This window comes from Myotis yumanensis, unplaced genomic scaffold (assembly GCF_028538775.1).
Source record: "Myotis yumanensis isolate MYYU_CA2020_CCGP unplaced genomic scaffold, mMyoYum1.0.hap1 SCAF_12, whole genome shotgun sequence".
NCBI lineage: Eukaryota > Metazoa > Chordata > Mammalia > Chiroptera > Vespertilionidae > Myotis > Myotis yumanensis.
Genome location: NW_027223763.1, coordinates 1128056 through 1151552, shown reverse-complemented (window position 1 = coordinate 1151552; position 23497 = coordinate 1128056). Strand labels below are relative to the sequence as shown.

At 63.7% G+C, this 23497-nt stretch overlaps 1 protein-coding gene across 1 annotated transcript in view; it reads right to left on the bottom strand.

The window, feature by feature from the left end:
* Positions 1-23497, bottom strand: part of CACNA1B (calcium voltage-gated channel subunit alpha1 B) — a 111750-nt gene that overhangs the window by 20904 nt on the left and 67349 nt on the right. The window contains 15 exon segments of the mRNA XM_070430286.1: positions 562-706; positions 1745-1836; positions 1958-2023; positions 2156-2272; positions 8924-9007; positions 9312-9422; positions 9682-9846; positions 9989-10190; positions 11108-11245; positions 13503-13663; positions 14645-14741; positions 17328-17434; positions 17686-17745; positions 17920-18049; positions 18421-18544. Coding sequence (XP_070286387.1) covers positions 562-706; positions 1745-1836; positions 1958-2023; positions 2156-2272; positions 8924-9007; positions 9312-9422; positions 9682-9846; positions 9989-10190; positions 11108-11245; positions 13503-13663; positions 14645-14741; positions 17328-17434; positions 17686-17745; positions 17920-18049; positions 18421-18544 — 1799 coding nt within the window.

Sequence of the window (23497 nt, the reverse complement as noted above, 5' to 3'; positions counted from 1 at the left end):
CCAGGCCCCCAGGGTCCCGGGGAAGAGCAGCCGTTTCCAATCCTTTGTTCCCAGTTGGTGGTTGGTCCGCAGACCCCGCTGAGCTGAGTGCGGCCTGGAGGCGCCTTTAATTGTTTCCCCATCTGAGGCGCTCTGCGTTCCCCCTCACCACCTACCAGGGCGATGGCTGTGGACATGCCCCTGTGACACACTCCTGACCTGCAGCTGCCACTCCTGACAGTGCCCACGGCCACCTGTGTCCCTGCTCACTCGCTGCCCTGCGTGGGCTCCGACATGCCAGGCAGACGTGTCCCCCTGCTCCCGTCCCCAGCAGGGGCCGCTCCTCCGTGTCCGTCGCCACCCTGGGCGTCCTCCAGCGGCTGAGACCGCAGGGACAGCTGCCCGGGGAAGCCCAGCCTTCTCCAGAGGCTCAGGTGGGCACTCCTGTTACGTGAACGGGGCGTTGTCTCTGAGGAATCAGCTTGCAGCGTGGCACGAATCGAAACCAGGGATCACAAACGTAGGGGCCCCGAGATGGACCGAGACGGAGGCGGCACCGCTGGGCGCGGCGCCCGGACTCACCAGGAAGGAGCAGAGGAAGATGAAGGAGACGAAGTAGAAGTAGGCGAAGTCGCTGCCACACTCGCTGGCGTTGGCTTGCTCATCGCAGTTCTGGTTGCTGAGGCAGGACAGCATGATCTCGTGCCAGGCCTCCCCGGTGGCGCTCCTGCGGGGGAGGGAGCGTGAGGCCAGGAGGCGGCCCCGATGGCCTGGGCCCCCACCCAGAGCCCCATGTGGCTGTCAGGTCTGGGGACAGATGGCTGCTGCTAGAATAGGACCCACAGGCACCAGACTCTCCAACTGCTCATTGCAAATGACCAACAGCACCGGGAGCACCAGGCTGATGCCCTCCGTGGCCCCCTGAGCCCCGCAGCCCTGGGCCCCCCACTTCCCAGCCCGGCGGCCTGTCCTTCCACCCGCCTCTGTCTCCCTCACCCCGTCCTGCCGGTCAGATGACCCATCTCCCAGAGACAGCTCCTGCCTGCGTCCCCGTCCCCGCAGCCGAGTCACTGCAGGGGCTTCTGACACCTCCCTGCTCCCCTGCCCAACGCCCAGCAGGTCCCCTCGAGACAGGTCAGAGCTTGTCAGTCACGGCAACAGCCCAGATCCACATGCCTGCCCACAGCGCCGCGTGACCGCTGCCCGCCTTTCCCTGCCCCCGACCTGCTCTGGCCACTCCAGCCTCCCGCTTCCTGAACACCCAGGGCCCCCCCTCGAGCAGCCACGGCAAGCGCCTCGGCACCGATTTCTGTTTCTGGGCCCTCTGTGCCCGTGGGTCCCCTGGGTGAAGCTGGCTGCACCCCACTGATGGTGGCCAGGGGCGAGGGGCGCACGTGGGGCACAAGGACCGGAGGGAAGAGAGACCTCCGAGCCCAGGTGACCTCCTCAGCGCTGCCTCTGTGGCCCAGGAAGGACGTGAGTGAGTACCGTGCGCGGCCAGCTGAAGGCCAGAGGAACGGCGCCCTCAGGTGCCTGCTTGTGGGAAGCAGAGAGCGCTCGGAAACTCCCCACGCGGCTCAGCAAGGCACCCTGGCCTGAGCTCCCCCCACGGCGCAGCAGGAAGTGGACCGGCAGGTGGGCTGTCAGGAAGCAGCACACCCAGGGTGCGGGTGCGGGTGCGGGTGCGGGGGGGGGGGGGGGGGGGGGGGCCGGGCCGGTCGCAGCCTCTGCACCAGGAAGGAGCCGGTCTGGCTCCCGCACACACCTGAACAGCAGCATCAGCGCCTGCAGAAATGTCCGGAAGTTGTTGTGCCTGTTGATGCTGGAGTCGTCGTCCAGGGCGATGTTCCCAAACACCTGGAAGGAAGAGCGGCTGCAGGCCACGGGCGGCTCCTGGAGCCGGGCCGGCGGAGGCGCTGCGCGTGGACCGGGGCCCTGGTGCAGGGGCTGCCGTGGCCAGAGCACGCCGGGGGCGCACCTGCATGCCGATGATGGCGTAGATGAAGAACAGCATGGCGATCAGGAGGCACACGTAGGGCAAGGCCTGTGGGCACACGGAGGCGGGTCAGCCGGGCAGTGCCACCCCCGCACCCCACGGCCCACCGCGCCTCCGCTCCTGAGCGCGGGGAGCCTGTGAACACGGACGGAGGACTGAGGACGCCGGGTGGCGGCTCACCTTGAAGGACTGCACGAAGGTCCAGAGCAGGATGCGGATGGTGTAGCCCTGGCGCAGCAGCTTGATGAGCCGCGCGGCGCGGAACAGGCGCAGGAAGCTGAGGTTGATGAAGTTGTTCTGCGGGAACAGGGCGGCTCTCTGACCCGCGGAACCCGCCTCCTACGCGGAGCTGCTCCCCTCCCACCCCTCCCCGCGCCCGGGGTCCGAGGAAAGGCGGGGAGAGGGAGAGGAACATGAAGTCACCACGGCATAGTGTGAGCAGCCCCTTCGGAAAGGAAAGCTTGTGATCGCATCAGTTCATGCAGCAGATCAGAGACCGACCACCCGACAGAGGGACAGAGAGGAGCGGCCGGGCCACCTGTCCTGCTGGGGCCCCCTCCCCTCCCCACAGCAGCCGAGCCCCGCTGGGCTGCAGAGGGGACACTCCTCCTGCAGACGGCCCCCCAGGTGTGGGTGCAGTGGTCTTGCCGCTCACACCACAGAGGCCTCCTCCCCGTCCTCAAGCAGGTCTAACCCCGTCCTCCGGCTGCCACGGGTGGCCTGGGAGTGTGGCTTCCGTGGCCGGGCGCGTGAGCTATGGCCCATCCCTCTCAGGGGCACAGCTGGGCAGTGCTCAGATGGTGCTGCGGCCCAGGCGGCTCCCACCACCGCACTGTCTGAGGCGCGGGCAGGCTGGTGGTCCGAGCCCGTGGGGAGAAGGGAGGGGACTCAGATCGAGGGCAGCAGCATGTAGGCCGGCCGCACCCCAGGCTGCCTGTCTGGGCTCAGGGCCATCAGTGGTGACAGGGGGGCACTGGCTTCCAGGGACAGTGGCCCCACCCCCTTGCCAGTGCTTCCTGGATCCTCTCCCCGCAGGGGCTGACCCCTGGTTCCCACAGAGTGGCGGGGACTCTGCCTCTGCTGGTGAGGGACAGGCGGGGACAGGGCCCCTGGGTGGGAGGGCCATCCGCGGGCAGGAGGAGGAGCCGGCTGTGGTCCAGACCAGCAGAGGGTAGAGTGGACTCCGGGTGGGACCCTGGGGTGCAGGCTGCCTACAGCCCCCTTACCGGCTTGTGCGGGGGGACCCCAGTGGGCACAGTGGTCAGGGACCCCTCAGGGGCCTGAGGGCTCTCAGGGGGGCCAGTCTCCTCCGGAGGAGGTGGCCATGGGATGGAGGGCTTTGTGCACAGGCCAGGGCGACTCAGCTCGGCACGGATGGGGCGGAAAGGCCTGCCTCCTGGGGGTCTCACTCTGAAGCCCCGGCTCAGTGGGGTGGGAGCGGCCAGGGCGGCGGTGACAGGCGCACCTGCCCGGCTCGGAGCGACCTGCTCAGCAGCTGTAGCCGAGTCCGGAACACGGGGGAGACCCAGCTTCGGGGCAAGAGGGGAGCGCACAGAGGAGGCTGGGCTGGTCACCAAGCTGCTTTGGGTCGAGTCCCTTACCCAGGACTCCAGCTCCCACCCCGCCTCCCAGGCTTCTTTCTCAGGGCTCCGAGGGCACTCAGTGCAGGGAAGGGGGGGGGCAACAGACAGACAGCCCGAGAGCCATGAGGACAGATGGTGACAGCGGCCACAGACGCTCAAGCGCATGACGGGGACGGCACTGTGACTGCACCCGCAGGAGCCGCCAGGCACCGCCACCCGGTTGCATGCAGGGCGGGGCAGCCCACGGCCCCTCCCCACGGCCGTGCACGGTCACCTCTGGCCTCGGCCACCCCTTGGAGGTGGGCACCCCTCTCATCCTCCGAGTCCATGGCTTCCGTGGCACCGGGAGCAGCTACACCGACCTCAGAGCCAGGCCCGCACCCTCGATGGGGGAGACCGTCACCTGGGGGCGCACTGTCCGGGCCCCTTTGATCCCCGGCTCCTCCTCCGAGATGGAGACCTTCGGAGCCCTGCCCTGGGGGGTCGTGAGGAGGCCGCACAGCAATGCGCTTGTCACACCCCACCCAGGGGGCGGGCGTCCCTGCGTCAGCACATCAGTGCCTCTGGTCAGGTCACGGCGAGGCGAAGGCTGCCCGCCTGAGACCCGCACACCTGCTGGCCTCACCTCGCTTCCTCCTGTGGGGCTGATGACGGCGGACACTCTGCCTAGACCCACGCACATGGCTCGTGGGAGACGCTCTGGGAGCCCGAGCAGCACCAGCCATTTTCTAAGACTCAGGGTCTCCACTCCGACCGGGGCCTCCGTCACGAACGCCCCCTCCGCTACAGGCAGCGCACCATCGCTGCCTCACAACCGGCCAGTCACAGCTCGGCTCGGCCTGCCCAAGTCTCTCTCTCCTCCCAGATGGTCCCGGAGACCGGGCGGAGCCCGTCAGCCACCCGGGTCCCCACGGCCTGCCGGCCAACGGCACGCACCCTCAGATCAGGGGCGCCCGGGTGACGAGCCAGAGCAGGCTGTCTCCTGGGGCGGTCCCCCCACCTGTGCCCAGGCTGGCCGGGCGGGCTCTGCTTCAGGAAGGACCCCTGGGAGACTCCGTAGGGGCCGCTGGGCAGAGCAGCCTCCTGCACCTGCTGCCGATGTGCCACAGAAACCATGGACTCGACCAGGCTTAGCCCAAACCCACCGCCTGCAAACCTCCCCGACTCAGAGTCTGGACACTCCCGCCCCTCGGAGCCCCTGCTGGCCCCGACCGTGCAGCAGCCAGAGGAGGGGCGCCGGGCTGTGACCACACCCGGGGAGGGCAGGGCAGGGCCGGGCAGGGCCGGGCTAGCAGGCGGACAGCACCGCAAGCCAGGCGAGGGGCTGTAAGAATCGTGAAAGTCATGAAACCAACCCTTTCCTACATGTGATGTTTTCATGGATGAACATTTGCATATTATTTACAAATTGGGGTGTTTGAGCAGCAGGCGAGACAGACAGACGCAGACATGGTTTCGCAGTGTGTTGGTTGGATGGTGTGAGTCAGCAGGCAGGTTAAGGTGAGTCAAGGACAAAACAGAAAACAAAGGAGAAAATGATCATCAACACGAGCAGAACGCAGACTCCGGCGGCACCGGGGTTTAGCTTTGGGTAAACGGGCATTTTGCTTAAAATGCATCAAAACACTGTTTTGAACCTGGTAGGTGATGCAGACAGTGGTGTTCATTTGCATTCCTATTTGCAATGCAAATTCAAAATGACACACTTATTTTTTTGTTTCCAGGCAAAGAAATCAATGTCAGTTTCACGCCTGTGGTGCTTTCCCTCTGCCCCGGGCAGGGCGATGGCTCTGATTTGTTTTTAAGTTGGGGGTGGAACTGACACCAATATTTTTGCCGGAGGAAAAACAGTGCGTTCACCAAGATGAAGTGACCACAGATGGAAAGAAAGGCCACGGGGGACGGCGGGCCTCTGGCAGCGCGGGAGGACGGAGCCCACGCAGGTGGGCAGGGAGCTCTCCATCCCCGTCAGCCTCCCCACGCAGGTGACAGCCGCCCCCCCGGGCTTGTCGAAAGCAGGGCCTGCACAGCCACAAGCATCCGCCCGAGCGTCCAGCTGCTCGGGGCAGGCGCTGGGCCCTCCAGGCTCCCGCACCGTCTGCCACCTGTGCCTGGGAGGGGAGGCCTCCTGTTTGTCTGTTTGTTTGTCTCCTGCCTGCCCCTCCTGGCAGCTGCAGGGCACCGCCCTCGTGAGGACGCAGGAGCCCCAGGGAGCGAGGTCCCTGTATCGGGATTAGATTCCCGAGTCCAAGGACGGATCAGCGAGGCCATGGTGCCATGGGCGGGCGGCGCAGCCTTGATTTTTTGTTTTATTTGTCAAATGGCAGCTTTCGTCTTTTTGCCTGGATTATTCAGACCATTGGATTTTAAAAGCCGTAGAACAGACCACATGGAAAAGACTACGTGTAAGCACATGTATGCACACACGGCCCGAAGGAAGTTAACGACACGCTGGGCCCCGCGGCACCGGCTCCCCCGCAGGAACGGAGAGCGAGGGGTCCTCCGCGCACGGACGGCCCTTCCTCCCCTGATACACGGAGTGTTTTCTCCAGGGAGGGCGGTGCTTTTCCATTTGGCTTAACGAAGCCATCCCATCTCAAGGTCTAAACAGTGGTTCTCAACCTTCCTAATGCCGCGGCCCTTTAATACAGCTCCTCATGTTGTGGTGACCCCCAACCATAAAATTATTTTCGTTGCTACTTCATAACTGTAATGTTGCTACTGTTATGAATCGTCATGGAAATATCTGATATGCAGGATGGTCTTAGGCGACCCCTGTGAAAGGGTCGTTCGACCGCCAAAGGGGTCGCGACCCACAGGTTGAGAACCGCTGCTCTAGAAGATGTTCTGCATTTTCGTCTCCGAGTTTTAAAGTTCTGCCTCTTGTCGGGCCGGCGTGGCTCGCAGTTGAGCATCGACCTATGAACCTGGAGGTCACGGTGCAATTCCTGGTCAGGGCACAGGCCCGGGTTGCAGGCTTGATCCCCAGTGTGGGGCGTGCAGGAGGCGGCCAATTGATGATTCTCTCTCACTCTCCCTTCCTCTCTAAAATCAATAAAAATATATAAGTTCTGCCTCTTACATTTAAGTCTTTTTGTCATCTTGAAATAGATTCTTGTGAATGGTGTGAGCCAAGATCCGATGTTGGCTTCCCCACGTTGCCTGTGATCGCAGCGAGAGCTACGGGAGGCTGGCTCCTCCCCACCGGGCTGCAGCCCAGCCCTCGCACATCGAGGTCCCACCCAACGCGGGTCCCACCGGAGCCAGTGCCGCCACGGCACAGCGGCAGGGCCGCTCCCCCCACCTCCAGAGGCACCTTCTCCTTCGGGTAAATTGTAAAAGCAGCTTGTCAAGTTCCCAAACAGAAGCAAGGTCGTCGCTATGGTAACTGGAACCTCCGTGAGTCTGCAGGTCAGCTGGGGGCTGTGCCCACTCGCCAAGGAGCAGAGCAGCCCCACCTCCTGGTCTCCCTGGCCTTCAGCGAGGCTGGGATCCGCGTGAGAAAGGCACGCCTCGGCTTCCCGGAGGGACCGCACACTCAGACCCCGGCGCCCGCCAGCAGCCTGCGCAGGAGGGACGCCTCTCGCTGCAAACGGGTGGCTGCCCAGCACCACAGGGCGGCTGCTCAGGCCTCACGGGCCTCTCTGGCTTCGAGGCTGTTCCTCCCACATGCCGCCGGCGCCAGGGCATCGCGTGGAGCTGTGGCAAGTGACTTCGTCGGGTAACTCCTGGGCTGCTAATGGCTGGGATCGTGCACAAAACCTACACGCACTGGGCGCCTTCCCTGCAGCCCTGACGGGACCTCGTGAAGTTCCACACGGCCTTTGGGAGGCAGAGCCCGCCCGAGGCCGCCGGCCCTCCTCCCAGGACGCTGGGCTCGGCCAGTGCCGCTCAGAGCTCTGCGTCTCCGCCACGGCGGGCGAGGCCGCGGCCGCCCTTTTTCACACGGTCCTCCCAGTGACTTCACGCTGCCCTTTTAAAAGCGGGTGTGGAGACTACGGGTCTCGCACAAACCGGGGGCGTCCGCTCACGTCCGTTCCCCGGGAGGCGGTGTCCAGAGCGAGATGACCTTTCCTTGAACCCCAGCTGGCGATGCAACACGTGAGACGACACAGCCTGGCGGTGTGAACGGTCTGGGCCGCGGCCTCGCTCCCCACCGTGGGCTGTGGGCTTGGAGGCAGCACAACCACTGAGCACGTTCTGGTGGGACCACCCTCAGCGGGAGAGGCTTCAGGACAGGCCCAGGCCTCGGAGGGCTGGTGGGGGGGGGGGGCGGACACTGGGTGGGGTCCCCCACACCCACGGAGAAGTCCACACAGACACCTGGATTCCGGAGCAAGGCCACGTCCTGGCTGCTGGGCCCGGGCGGGGCTGTGTGACCGTGAGGCCTCGTGCCCGGGACACGAAAGCTCGTCCTCACGAGTGGCAGGTGCAGCCCCCACAGCCCCCCGACAGCGGAGGCCACACCTAGGACCAGAGCTCAGCATGTCCACAGGGCTCCAGCCACTCCAGCCACTGACCACAGCGGCCAGGCCCTGTGGCCCATCTGAACCCGACTGAGCGGCTGGGGCAGGGGCTGTACCCGGTGCCTCTCGTAGGGGGAGGTCGGGCCCTCACGGGCCAGGGCCGCAGCAGCGGAAGGTGCAGGGCAAGGGGGTGATGGGCACCACCCAGCTCAGGCCCATCGGCCGTGGGGGCTCTGGCTCCCCCCAGCCCTCTCCTCCTGCAGGGTGGCCAGCCCCACCCCGGAATCGATGAGGTGAACACGTGAGGTGGGCAGAGGGGCACGGCCTCATGGTGAGACCCCCGCTGTCCCTCCAACCTGGCCCCTGGGGCTGGAAGCCGCCTCTCCTGGGGTCTGAGACCTGCCCTGTCCTGGGCTCTAGACCTGGCACTTCCACTCCTCCCCTCGCCCCACCCCCAGCTCTCTCTGCGGCTGGGTCGGGAACGCCTCCCACGCAGGCACGCGTACAAGAGCCCACGTCATGTCAGCTCCCGGAGAACCTGCCGTTTCACTAACGTCGAGTGCTGTGCTCAGAAATGCGCTCCTGGCTCAGCCCTCAGCGCAGGTCCGCCCAGCACGGCCAGCGCTGGGCACAGACCATGACGGAGAACCACTGTCCCGCTTTCCACAGAAAACACACCTGGGCTTTCAGGTCTGAGCTTGTCCTGGTTCTGAGTTTGGGGCCACGCGTCACACACACACGTAAGGCTCTCGTCCTCCTGCTGGTGTGACATGAGCCGCCGCCGGACGTTCTGGGGACGGTGTCTCACCCAAGAGCAAGCACTTGCTGGGGCGACCCCTGCGCCCAGCTCCGCCCCGAGGGAGCGCCTCGCAGGAGCCTCGGGACAGGGGAGCACTTACCGCGATCTCCGTGACGAGGATGTCGGTGATGCTGCCCAGCACCGTGACGAAGTCGAAGACGTTCCAGGCGTCTCGGAAGTAGTTCTAGAGAGAGAAGGGCGGTCAGTGCCGTGGCTGGGGCTCTGCCGGGGGCGCCAGGAGGGCCTAGTCAGGACGGGCCAGGAACTGATGGGCCACCCCAGGGGGGACAGCGCAGGCCTGGCCCACAGACACCGGGCTGGGCAGGGGCAGAGCTGAGAGTCACGTGCCGCGAGGGGAACCTGGGCACAGACTCGGGTGATGGGGCCCCCGCAGGGTCGCCTGCGCTCTGGGGCTTGGGGAGTTCCAGCTCCAAACAAGGAGCCCCCAGGGCCCCTCTCGGACGACACGGCCCAGGAGTGGCGCCTACCAGCACCCCGAAGGCGACGATCTTGAGCACACACTCCATGGAGAACATGGACGTGAACACGATGTTCAGGCACTTGAGCATCAGCTCGTACTCGTAGGGCGCGTCGTAGAACTGCGGGGAGGAGAGCGTTGGCCACGGGCGCAGCCGCCCCGACGCCCACGCCGGACGGGGACGCTCGCTCCCGTCAGTGTGCGGGGCGGACATCAGCTGCCCAGCCCGCGGCCACTCCTCCCCGTTGCCCGCGTCCTCCCAGACCTTCTCCCGTCTCAGCCTGCAGCCAGTGACAGGCCCGGCGGTCGCCCGTGCTGACCAGGCGGTGCCCGTAGCTCCCGCACCCGCGTGGGGGGGGAAGGCCAGCCCATGGATGCACCTTCATCATCAGCACCACGGTGTTGAGGGCGATCATGGCCATGATGAAGTACTCGAAGGGCGGTGAGACCACGAACGTCCACGTCTTGTACTGGAAGGACTGCTTGTTCTGAGGCATGTACCGCGTCAGGGGCTTGGCGCTGATGGCGAAGTCAATGCAAGCTCTCTGCTCGGGACAAAGCCGTGCCCGCAGCTCAGCGGGGACCCACGCAGCACCTCCCCTCGCAGGCAGCCCCGGGTGAGAAGGCGGCCGAGCCGACCTCCCAGCCTCCCTGCCCTGAGCCGCAGGAGCCAGAGGGCCCGCCCACCTCGTTCTTCTCCAGGCTGCACGCGGACATCGCCCTGTCCCCCTGCTCCTGGAAGGTGATGATGATCAAGGCCACGAAGATGTTGACGAAGAAGAAGGGGAAGACCACGAAGTAGACCACGTAGAAGATGGACAGCTCCATGCGGTACCCGGGGCTCGGGCCCTGCTCCTCATAGGTGGCGTCCACGGAGTGCTTCAGCACCCTGGCCAGAGACAGCGACAGGACATGAGGGCCGGCGGCCAGGCAGGCGCTTCCTCCCAGGCCAGGCTCCCTCAGGAAGCCCAGATGGCGCTGCCACCCTGTGGGCCAAGCCCCTGCCCACGGTGCCATCTCGCTGGAGGTGGGCGACCTTCCCAGCAGGGGTGTGTGCAGGGCTGTGGGAGGGTCTCCCAGGGCAGGCTTCATGTGCCTGAGGTCCTGTCCCAGGAAGGGGAGAGGCCCGGCAGTTCTGCCTGACGCTCCACCACGCTCACCACTCATGCCTGCTCACACCCGCTCACACCCAGCCCACCTGCCCTCGCCCAGCCCACACCTGCCCTTGCCCAGCCCACACCTGCCCTAACCCAGCCCACACACCCTCATACCCAGCCCACACCTGCCCTAACCCAGCCCACACCTGCTCACACCTGCCCTAACCCAGCCCACACCCCCTCATACCCAGCCCACACCTGCTCACACCTGCCCTAACCCAGCCCACACCCCCTCATACCCAGCCCACACCTGCTCACACCCAGCCCACACCTGCTCACACCTGCTCACACCCAGCCCACCCACTGCCAGCTCCCCCTGCTTCAGGAGCTCAGGGCTCAGCAGGGCGTATGTTCTGAGGGTTCCTGCTGGTCCCAGAGGAAGCTCCTGCTACTCATGTGCTCAGGACACGAAGGCCCCTCCGGAGCCCGAGGGCAGCACAGGGAGACACGGAGAGCCCCCGCCTGTGGCACCAGCCACTGAAGGGCTCCGGGACATCACTCGCCCTATCAGCTCCTCTGGGAGAGCGGCCGCCCTCGCTGGCAGGAGCAGGAAGGAGCCTGTGGGCACCTGCTGAGCGACAGAGACCCACACGGAGGAACCAGAGGCCCTGCCCTCGCTCTGCCTGCCTGGTTGCCACATGGCACTCACATGGGCCAGCCTTCCCCCGTGGACACGGTGAACAGCGTGAGCAGGGCCCAGAGCACGTTGTCGTAGTGGAAGTCATACTTCTTCCACTGCCGCGGCTGGGCCTCCACCTCCTCCCGCTCGTAGTCCAGGTACTGGCCCCTGGGGACGACACAGAGGTGAGAGCGGCTCCTGAATGCTGTCGCTGCGTGGAGCAAGAGCCGGCTCTGCGACGCATGTCCACACTCAGAGGCGTGACGCGGGGCCGGGCACACGCCACACTCAGAGGCATGACGCCGGGCCGGGCACACGCCACACTCAGAGGCGTGACGCGGGGCCGGGCACACGCCACACTCAGAGGCGTGACGTGGGGCCAGGCACACGCCACACTCAGACCAACTCAAAGTGGACGAAGGCCTGACCGGACCCATCTGACACGCTCCCGGGACAAACACGGGGCCTCTTAGGCAAATGGACCTGGAGACACGACACCAACACCGTGAGCAGCAACAACAAAAACCCAGACACAGGACTTCACCAAAACTTCAAGCTTTTGTGCCTCAAAAGATGATCAGCTCACAGGATGGGACAAACCTTTGAAAACTGTCGCTCTGAGGAGGGAGCTATGTCTAGAACATGTAAAGAACCACTACGATCGTTTCTGTACTTGGTTAACTTTACTTTCCCTGTGGGTTTTAGGGGGGGGGGGAGCAGGGAGCAGTCGCCTCCTGTGTGCGTCCCGACGGTGCACGGACAGCACTCCAGCTGCGCCGCAGCGTCACGGCCACCGTCACGACCACCACAAGCACCTCAGGTGCACATGGGCGCAGGGTCTGAGGAGACACCGCCCGCAGCCGCCGGCCGGCGAGGACTGAGCTGCTTCCTTTGGAAACAGCGCGTCGCTGGGACCTGGAGACCCCAGGGCCCCCTCCCCGGCAGGGACGTGGGCTCTCGGCCGCGGTGGGAAACCGCCTGGCACTGCCCGGCCCTGTTCCGGAGCCGCCGCGTGGCCCGCTCAGGGGACATGGGAACATCTGTCCACAATCCCCTCGCACAGGTCCCAGCAGATCACAGTGACCGGAGGTGGACAGCCCGGCGGCCACCCCAGGCGAGTAAAGAGGTCAACGTGCCCAGCCAGCAGGGACGGCCTCGGGAACACAGGAGGCCGCACACTGTGAGCCTTCGTGTCCACACAGTGTCCAGAGCAGACACCTACAGACACAGAACACAGGTCAGGGAGGCTGGGGCTGGGGGGAGGCAGGTGGCACCCACGCGGCCAGGGCCCTGTGGGTTTTAGCTGAGGAAACGCTCTCAAGCGGCCGAGTGAGGGTGGCCCCGTCGCGCACACTGACCCGAGGACTCGTGCACGGCCAGGGTGAGCGCTCGGCATGAGTGCACCCCGATAGCCGTCTGTGGCACAGACTCCCTCGCGGCAGGGAGTGCTGTCTTCTCGAGTGAACGGTGCTGCTTGGACGGGAAAACCCCTCCCTCGCTCCTCCCCCAGCAACAGCGTCAGCCCAGACAGACCGCGGCCACGGGAGAGGCAGACACAGCTTCCAGAGGGGAGCCCAGGCCACCCTGACCTAGCCACTGAGCACTGAACGCCAGGAAGGCACGCTAGACGGCACGGCCAGTGTGGCTCACGCCACCTGCACGCTCCTTGACACGCCAGGAGCCAGAGTGGGCAGGGGAGTCCCGCCCAGGGGTTAAAGAACTCCTACAAATCAACCAGAAAAAGACGGACAACCCGACAGGGAAAGGGGCACAGGCTGGCTCAGGCGTGTCCCCAGGAGGTTCACGCCAATTAACCCGCAGAGAAGCACCCGCGCCAGGAAGGCCCCAGAGAGCAGGCCGCCAGCATGGTGGGTGGGCTCCGGCCGCGTCACTGGGGGGCGTGCGAGTTTATACAGCACTTGTGGGAGCGAGCACACCCACAGCCCACAAGTGGGGTGCACACTCCCTGCGTCCGGGGCCGAGGTGCCCAGAGCCGTGGCTGGGCCGCACGCTGGAGCCCACCACATGGCCCTCGCCACAGCGGGTGAGGAAGGGGGGAGTCACAGACAAGCGGACGTGCTGTGGTGAGGAGGGAGCTGGTGCGGCCCTGCTCGGTGCCCACACAGCAGCGACCCCCACCCCACTTCTGCGGCGCCTCCCCGCGGGCCCGGCTGTGGGCCCGCCCAGGACGGTGGCAGTGGCTGCAGCCTCGGGCAGCCCCGCTGACCTGGGGCCGGGCCTGGTCTCGGGGGTTTGCAGAACCTCCAGCCATCCCCGTGCCAGGAGCTCCCTGCAGGTCGGGGGAGGAAGAGCCTGGCACCCCAGGAGCTGGTCCCAACCCTGGAGCCCGTGTGGCCCTGGGACAGGTGCACGCCCCTCCCGAGCCCTCGCAGCTGCCCCTGCGCCGGCCCTGCCCCCGGGTCACCTGCAGTCCCGCTCCAGCTCCTTGGACTCGTCGGTGCAGTAGAAGAACTTGCCCTTGAACAGCTGCACGGCGATGACGGCGAAGATGAACATGAAGAGCATGTAGACGATGAGGATGTTCAGCACGTTCTTCAGCGAGTTCACCACGCAGTCGAACACGGCCTGTGGCGGGGGGGGGGGGGGGGGGCAGGCGGGACCTCGGCCAGCTGCCTGCCGCCGGTTCCCCCTCGGGAGGGAGGGGTCATCTCGGACGTGTCAAGTGGGCGGGTGGGGCCAGGAGAGGTGTCACGAGGCAGGTGCCTCAGAGCAGGGCCTCCCAGAGCCCGGAGCCCGCATCAGGGCTGGGTCAGGGGGAAGGGAGAGGCCCGGGCCTCCTGGTGTCAGCAGGACACGCAGGCAGAGAAGCAGCCGCGCGGTGGCGGCCTGGCCCGGGCACATGGGCATGCTCTGTGGCCCAGGGACTGTCCTGTTCCCACACCCAGAAGCTCAGTGCTCCCTGCCCGCTGGCCTGGCCCCAGCCCTGCCTCTCAGAGCCGGGCTGACGTCCTGCCCTGCCCTAGTGTGCAGTGGCCGGTGCACAGCGTCTCCTGAGACACCGCCTGGCGCGGGGCTCGGACCCAGCAGCCGCGCCCACCTGCAGTGTCCCCGGGCACCTCCCGACACAGCCCCTCCGGCTGCCTCCATCACCTCCCAGCCCGCCCTGCCCCCAGAACCCCTGCTGCCTGTGTCCCCAAGGCTCACACCCGAGGCTGCTCACACCACCTTTCGCACAGCACACCCTCCTTCACCCAGCACCTCAGCCACACCACCTCCGGGCCCTGCCCATCCCAACACCCTCCGCCGCCTGCCTCCCCTGCCGGCTCCGCAGGAAGGACGGAGCCCACGGCACGGCTGGGAATGGCTCTCAGGGCGTCAGAGTGGAGAGGGCCCTCCCCCGACAGGGCGTGGGCTGAGCAAACCTCACATGGGGCTCCCTCAGCTCTGCTCACTCCCACCTCACACAGAAGCTGCCACAGGACGTGGCCAGTGTGCACACACATGCATGCACGTGCATGCTCCTTGTGCACACATGTATACACACAGCCCACATGCGTGCTCACGTGTGTGCAGGCCCGCACACTCCTCACGCCACCCGGCTCTCACCTTGAGCTTCGGCAGCCGCTTGATGGTCTTGAGGGGCCGCAGGACACGCAGGACCCTCAGGGACTTGATGGTGTTGATGTCCTTCCCTTTGGAGCCTCTGGAAGGAGAACCGCACATGCAGACGCAGGCGGCACCCGGCGCCGTCCCCACGCAGCCCCCTGGCCCGGGCCTCCCCCTGCGTCTGCCTTGGGCCCCAGGGCAGAGGTGCGGGAGCTCGGAGGCCGCGCCTGATGGGCACCACGGAGGCCTCCCCTCGAGTGGACAAGGGCTGGGTCAGCAGCACCTGGGGGCCAGGGAGCACCTGCTCTCCCAGCACGTCCATGACCCGCCCGCCCGGCCACACCAGCTGCCCTGGCCCCCTGTGAGGCGGCCCTGGGAGCGAGGGGAGAGGGCAGCGCAGGGGCCAGCGGGCACAGTGCCACCCCAGCTCCCAAGGCTGCTTCCTCTCCGAGAGGAGGTCCCAGCGCAGCCTGGATCTCCCTGCCTGTCCTCTGTCCCCGTCGAACACGCCTCCACATGGCAAGTGGCGGACGACTGACAGAAAGGGAGAGGAGGAGCCTGGAGGGAGTGAGGGAAGGAGATAGAAAAAGCGAGAAACCAAGGAGAGGAAGAAAGAGGGAGGCCTGGCCAGCATCGACCGGTTCGATTCCCGGTCAGGGCACAGGCCTGGGTTGCGGGCTCCATCCCCCGTGTAGGGCATGTAGGAGGCAGCTGATCCATGATTCTCTCTCATCATTGATGTTTCTCTCCCTCTCCCTTCCTCTCTGAAATCAATACAAATACTTTTTAAAAAAATATATTTTATTGATTTTTTTACAGAGAGGAAGGGAGAGGGATAGAGAGTTAGAAACATCGATAAGAGAGAAACGTCGATCAGCTGCCTCCTGCACATCTCCTTCTGGGGATGTGCCCGAAACCCAGGTACATGCCCTTGACCGGAATCGAACCTGGGACCCTTCAGTCCGCAGGCCGACGCTCTATCCACTGAGCCAAACCGGTTTCGGCCAAATACATTTTTAAAAAAAGAAGGGGGGAAGGGAAGGAGGGAAAGGCGGGGAGAGGGGAGGTGGAAGAGCCACAGGAGAGAGAGTGAAGACAGCGACACAGATGATGGAGAAAGTAGCCAGGAGGTGGGAGGAGGCAGGTGAAGAGCAGGCCCAGACCTGTGAGACCAGGCCAGGCCCCTCGGAGGGAACCTGGGGCTCCCTCGGGCCGGCAGGGGCCCAGGAGCTATCACTCTTTGGGGCCGCCCTCCTGCCACCCTGAAGCCAGGCAGGGGCCTCGGGAGGCCATGCTCAGGGCCAAGGCCACACCCACTGGGGCCGCGTGGGGCAGTGGCTGAGGCTCAGGGCCTGAGCCCCTAACCATCCTGCTCAGGGGCCACTTCTCCCCACGTTCAGGGGACCTGCCTGCCAGGGGAGCGAGGCCCCCAGTCTCCTTAGGCGCCAGCCAAGCTAGAGCCTCCCGGTCCCTCCCCTGGGACCCTGCTGGGGCCTGCGTTCCAGAAGCAGATCAACACCCCTGAAGCCAGGCTGTCCCAGCTCCGCATGCCGCCAGCTACTCCCTGACCCTCCCCAAACCAGCCTCGCAGCTCCCGCTGAGCCAGCCTGGGAGGGGCCTGCGGGCACCTGAGGGGGCAGGCGAGAACCCTGCCCTTGTTTCCTAGGAAACAGACGCTCTCTCGGTCCGGGCTCTGAGGCAGAGGCTGCCTTCTCTCTGCCAGCCCTGTCCTGCTCTCCCTCTGGGGCGCCTGGCTGGGTCTCCCTGCCCCTCCCTCTCACTCCAATTTCCCCGTCGAACACGCCTCCACACAGCAAGTGGTGGCCGAGCTGTGCCCTCCTCCATAGAGGTAAGGCCCCAGGAGGGAGGGAGTGCCCGGCGTCGGGGGGCGGGCAAAGAGGAGGCCGAACCTCCTTCGAGCACAGACGGGGCATCGGGGGCCCCCACCTGGTCACAGCAGCCCCTGCAGAGCGGCCTCGGGCTCTCGCTCCCGGCCTCCTACACTCACTTGGGACACCTGCTCCTGAACCCCACGGAGGCCCGTCCCCCCCCAGCCCCCAGGGCTCCCTCCGCCAGGCCAGGTGGGCACCGCCTGGGAGGTGGCTCCGGCAGCATGCAGCCCGGAGGGAGGTGGAGCTGATGAGAGGTGAGCGTATGACGCGGCCCGAGGGCAGCTGAGATGTGGGCGGTGTGAGGGGACGGGGGAGGCATTACCCCATGAAGCTCCTACAACAGGGAGTCCAGCAACAAGGAGGCAAAGAGAAGAGAGTCAGTGAGGAGCCTGGCTGGGCGAGAGGAGGACCGCCCTCCGCGCCTGCGGTCGTCCTGTCTCCGCATCTCCTGCCACCACTCGCCCGGGACCGGCTCCGCCCAGCCCCACACCTGCCCAGCCCCAGGCCCAGCCACGCAGGCTGAGCCTCACTCGCTGGGGAACCAGAGAAAAGGGCCTGGACCCCAGGACGGCGCCCGCCAGCACCCCAGCTCCGCCCATGGGAGCCGCCGAGGGCAGACCAGCCCGAGGCTGCCCCCAACTTTAGAACCAGGGCTGGTCGGGGACACACCGGCTAGAGGCCCTCCCACCCAGCCCAGGCCAAGCAGAAGGACAGAGCTACAGGCAGCCTGGAGGCCAGCGGTCCCCCGACACCCCACCGCGCATCTGGGGGCTGCAGACGTGGGTACTTACGAGAAGGCAAACGCCACCAGGGCCCCACTGACCACAATGAAGTCCAGGATGTTCCACAGGTCCCGGAAGTAGGCCCCCGGGTGCAGCAGCAGCCCCAGGTCAATCATCTTCAGGGAGAAGTGCAGTTCAGGGCGGTTACTTCAGGGAAAGGGCGGGCGGACCCAGAGCCGCGGGTGGGGGGAGGGGCCCAGGTCACGTCCTCCTGCCCGACATCCGGAAAGCGGGGACCCTGGTCAGGCGTGCGGGGCGCTCTCCCCGCTGACTGACGCTGCGGTGAGTCTGTAGTGAGCGACTCCCCCGGGTCCCCCTGTGTGTGTGGGGGGCACGTGAGAGCCCCGAGGGAGGCTGGGTCACTCACCTTTATCACCATCTCGAAGGTGAAGACGCCCGTGAAGATGTAGTCCATGTACTTCAGGACCTGCAACCCGGGGAATGCTCTCAGGAGGCCAGCCCGCCGCTGGGCGTTCGGGCTCCAGGTCCCCCCGACCTCGGGGCGGACAACCCGTCAGCCAGGGCCCATCTGCCCTCTTCCTGCTGCTCCTGGCAGGCGCGGAGCTGGGCCCTGGCCGCCCCCGCACCCCGCAGCGCTCACGTTGTTCCGGGGCGAGTCTGCGCGCACGGGGTCCTCAGCGGCCAGGGCGATGCTGCTCAGCGCGATGACCACGAGGATGACCATCTCGAAGTACCGCATGGTCACGATGGAGTGGCAGAGGCGGCGGAGCCTGGGGGCAAAGTGGGGCTCAGCCGGGTCCCGCCCGCCGCCTGCTTGGTCTCTCCCGCAGGAAGCTGGGCTCTGGGGCCCAGAGGCACCCTGGGAGGGGCGGCTGCAGGTATGCAGCGGGCTGAGCGCTGCTGTTCCGAGGGGAGGGTCACTGAACACAGGGCACAGGCTGAGCAGGACGACAGGAGACTCTCGGAAGCTGATGACGCCGGAGAGTCCCCTCTGCGGGAACAGTGAGGCCGACCCAGTGACCAGAAGGAGGACCCGGGCCGTCACGTCACCTGCCGGCACACCTAGCACCTAGCGGTCATGTGCGTGTGGGTCACGGGCCGTGGGCGAGCGGCACGGCACAGGTGGGCGGGGGGGACTCACAGGTTGGTGGGGCTGAGACAGAACATGGAGCTGTAGGGGACGATGGGCCGGGGGCCGCTCCGCATCACGCCGTCGGCCTCCACCTCCTTCCCCTCCGCCTGGCTCTCCAGGTCCACGTTGCCACCTGCAAGGAAGGGGCCGCCAGGTGAGGGGGTGGCGCACAGGTCTCACCGGCGACAGGTGCTGTCCGGGCTCCATCGCAGGAAAGGCGTGTGGCTGGGAGCCCGGCTCCCGCAGCCCCGGTGCCTCTGCGGACCTCGGGGTCCTGGACCACAGACCCCTCCGGAGCCTGCTGGGCGCACCGCCTGGGGTTCTCCCAGGCCCCTCCCAGACCATCCTGACTCGGCACCGGTTCCCACACATCAGGCTTCTCAGAGTCCAGGGCCACGCAGATCCCGCCGCCCAGCACAGTGCTGTCCCCGCAGCAGTGAGTACCGACCCTGACGTACAGCCCAGGGTCCTCAAACTACGGCCCGCGGGCCACATGCAAAAAAATACATTGTATTTGTTCCCGTTTTGTTTTTTTACTTCAAAATAAGATATGTGCAGTGTGCACAGGAATTTGTTCATAGTTGTTTTTTAAACTATAGTCCGGCCTCCAACAGTCTGAGGGACAGTGAACTGGCCCCTGTTTAAAAAGTTTGAGGACCCCTGGTCTAGCCCGTTCCCGGGGGTCACACCTCCCCAGCTCGGCGGTGCCCGTGGCTAGACGCAGGTTACCAACAAGGAAAAGGGAGCTGACAGGACTAACAGGTCAGGAGCAGGAAGCTGAAAGCGAGCAGGCGGGGTCCGCACTGGGGAGCCCAGACCCGATGCCTCACCCCACCCTCCCCCACCCTCCCCCACCTCCCCGACCCGGGCGAGGCTCCGTGCACCCCGTGCAGAAGGGCCAGGGCCGCCCGCAGGCCTGTGGGAGCCGTGGGCCCGTGTTCGGGGCTCCGCCAGCCCAGCCCCTGAGTAAGGCGCTCAGTCAATCGTACGGGAACGGAGTGAACCCCCCCACAGAGCAGCACGGCCCCGGGGGCGGCGGCAGAACCAGATTCACACCCAGCGGGCTCTGAGATCCGAGGTGAGGAACATAAAATAACTGAATATAAATAAGGGAAGAAATTGTAAAAATCCATCTTAAAACAACAAGCAACAAAGTGCCATCCACCTGACCGGCGTGCCAATGGCCCGGGGCCCCGACGCTGAGAACGGCCCTGCCTCCCCTGTAAACCGCTACCACGCGGAGAGCACACAGCAAGGCTCCCAGGCGCTGGACCCGTCAACACGCCAACACGACAGAACTGCAAGCGCCACTCCAGGGGCGGGGGGCAAGGGGCCCAGTCCCACCCAGAGCGGAGGAGGAGGAGGAGACGGTGTGGGGACAGGGGCAAGACCAGAGGGACCTGCAGAGGGAGCGAGGCTCTGCTCACTGTCGGGGGACGTGGGGAGGGGGGAGGGGGGTTGGGGGAGAGAGGGGAGGGGTAGGGGGAGGAGGGGGAGGAAGGGAGGTCTCCCGGGCGCTGCTGTTTGGTGAGGCCTGTTCTTGGCGTTGTTGTCTGTTAGGTTCTGGCTATGAGGCGGCAGAGATCTTGAATCCCCGGCTCTTAGCCCGCTCCTCCCACAGGCGGCTCCTCCTCGGCGACGCAGGGAGCAGTCCTGGCGGGAGGGCGGTTTGGGGAAGAGACAGCAGCCCTGGAGGAAGGCCTGAGCGCACGAGAAGGTCTAGAAAGTGAAGAGAGACTGGGAGCGGGGTGCAGGCGGGGCAGCAGCGGGGAGTGGGGAGCCACACACACCCCCACAGCCGCCACCCAGGGCGCGATGGGAGGGCGGCCACTAACAACCGGACAGAATTCATCGTCTCTGAGCGGTAGCAGAGGAACCATGTGGTGACCAAGCAAACGCACAAGCCGTTATCCAACCTCAGAGCCGAGGGAGAGGAGGAGAAGGGGACACTGTCAAGTCCACGCCGGATGGAGCAAGTCCTAGAAGGTAACCCTCACCGGGCGCGTGAGCGGGCGGGCGTGGCCGTGACCTGCCCGTGACGGGGTCTAACGGCCGTTCCTAGGACTTCACCAGAGACAAGCCCGGCACGCAGGCCACGGGAGGGCTGCACGTCCAGCGGCGGACACGTGCCCCTCGGCCACGCTCACTAGAGACGCTCGGGGATATTCCCGGCGGAAGCCCCAGCACGGAGGCTCGAGCGGCTGCACACGGGACAGCAGGCCCGGTTCCGGAGACACACAACTCTACACACAAGTAAAGAAGCTCACAATGCAGGAGGCAAACGCGTGCATTTTAATAAGTTTTTAAAGAGGAAGTAAAAGAAAAAGCCCCACAAAAGAGATCAGAAATGCCGCGACTATGGCAGAAAATACACACTTTGTCGTCTGTTCCAGGCTTTCTGTTCTGATCTGCGTTTCAAACTGTTCACAGCTGCGATCGGTCAGGACATGTGCGGACAAAGGCAGAGCTGACAGCCCACGAAGGGGGTTTCAAATCACCTCGTTCACTTATCAAGTCAGTCGGGCAAAACCCTGGTGAGTGTAGGAATGTCTAGCAGTGCCGCTAGGAAATCGTTCAGAAGACAAACAGAAAGCCATCTCCTGAGATGGAAGAACACACGCCCTTAAAGCTCGGGGACATTCACCAGCGCCGCCCATGCGCTGAGCCATAAGCAGCGAGATGTGTGTCTCAGAGCAGCCCACGGCGCAGGCGGGAGATCACGCTCCAGCCGCTCCTCTAAGCTCCTCTGGCTGGACCCCTAGTCAAGGCAACAGGAGACAGAGGAACAGGAGAAAACGAGCCGGTGACCGCACATGCGCCGCGTGAAGAACAACATGGAGTCGGCACAGCCAGGCTAACAAAGCCACCGAGACCCCGTGGGCGAGTTCCGAGGGACAGAGCGCTTCACGCTAACCAGCCCGAGGACTAGAACTTAAACTTCTGAACTTCCGGTGCCTGGTGCCTACGGGAACCCACGCGCGCCCTCTGCAGAACGGGGAAAGCAGGTCCGCGTGCCTGGAGGCCTGAGATCGCCACTCAGACCAACCCAGAGGCCAAGGATGCGGGGCGGCCCGGCTCCCTAAGACGCTCAGCTCTTCTGCTTCTTCAGAACACTCCGGTGTGGCCTGCAGTGGATCCCGATTTGCAATCTTAAGACCCTGGAGTAAATCTGTCATTTAATTCTGGAGAGCACCCTCGTTCATGGCACTCAGCGGGCAGTACGTACGGGGTCCCTGGGACCACGGCTCCAGGGGACACTCTGACAGCCGAGGCTTCCTCGCCATCCTGGACTGGGAGGCAGGGGCTGGGACTTCCGGGCAGACGGAGGCGTGGGCATGTAAACAAAACGTGCTGGGACCCGAGTCAACTGGGCACAGAGAGAGCTGGTCACTTTGCAGGCGGCAAACGCCCCCACCACCTCCCAGGCCATGTCCTCTCGTCGGTGCAATTAGTTAGAGAACAGGCAGTTACCAGAGACAAAGATTAACTGAGGTTCAAATTTTACAACTGGAAATTGAAAAACAAACTTTAAAGTTCATGAGTCAAAAATTATATCCAGAGGCGGTGTAACTTTATCTACACAGAAAACAAAATAGTCTACAGGAAAATTACGTAGAGTAACAAGAGAGATTGTCAACTCTGTGGCTGGATAAAAAAACCTGCTTGTATTTCTATACAATAGGAGCAAATAATTAGAAATATAATTTTCTTAAAAAGAATATCATTTTAAAAACAGAATTCACCAAGTAGGAAGACAAAAGAAGGGATTTTAGGGCAGTGAGCCTACTCTGTCCAGTTATAATGGTACATATCGTTGTGTCTACCACACTGGCCCAAACCCACAGCACCGACAGCCCGGGAGTGGCCTCACGCGAGCCGTGGGCTCCAGGGGTGGTGGCATGGCGGTGTGGGCGCACTGACTCTAACCAGTGCACCACCTGTGGGATGCTGATGGTGAAGGAGGCTGCCCACATGTGGAGCCTGGCAGGGGCCTCCGGCAAAGCTCTTGTACTTCCTGCTCACTATGACTGAAAACCTAGAACTTTTCTAAAAAAGTAAAGAGACAAAAATTTTCAGGAAAAGACCAAAGAGATACAAATACAAAATCAAATAGTTAAATTAAAATCTTATAATCTGGTTAATTTCCAAAACAGAAAGAATTCATACAACTCAACAAAAGGAAGACAAACAATTCAATTAAAAAACGGGCAAAAGACCCGAATAGACACTTCTCCGAGGAGGACATACAGAGGCCAATAGAAATATGACTCATCATCAGAGAGGCACATGAAAGCCACAATGAGATAGCACCTCACACCTGCCAGAATGGCTGCCATCAATCAACTGACAGACCGCAGTGCTGGTGAGGGTGCGGAGCAGGGGGACCCTGCAGCTCGGGCACATCAGGACGACGGTCTCACCAACCAAGCTGCCTGGCCAGGACGGAATGAGTTTCCCAAAGGACCAGAAAGTCAAATAAAAAACAGGCAAAGTAATCCAAGACTTACATAACTGGAATGCTGTACTAGAACTCACATTTAAGTGCATAAGCCCAGAAATGTTTCCTGAAGTGAAGTAACACCCACCAATTGATTTTTACAAAAGTGCCCAAGTGACTCCCTGGGAAAAGGAGAGCCTTCCCACAAACGGTGATGGGACAGACGGACATCCACGGGGGTCTCAGCCCGGGCCCAGCGCCCTGTGTAAAAGCTAACTCCAGGTGTCAGCTTCCAGGGAGCTGACATACAGGCACTTCCCTGCTTCGCCCCACTAAGCGTGTCACAGTAGACCAGCTAAGACAAAGACTTAACTAGGACTCATAGGCTAATAACATAATATCAACATGTCTAGGTCTCAATAAAAAAACCAGTTGTCACACCAAGAATCAGGAAAATATCCATTTCAATGAGAAAAGACATTCAACAGACACCAAATAATACAGAAGTTAGAATTATCTGACAATAATGCAAAGTTCATAAATCTGCTTCAACAGACTATTAAGAACACACTTGAAAAAAATATCAGAAAGAAACAGAAAACTTTAGCAAAGAATTAGAAGATATAAATAACCAAATATAAATTTTAT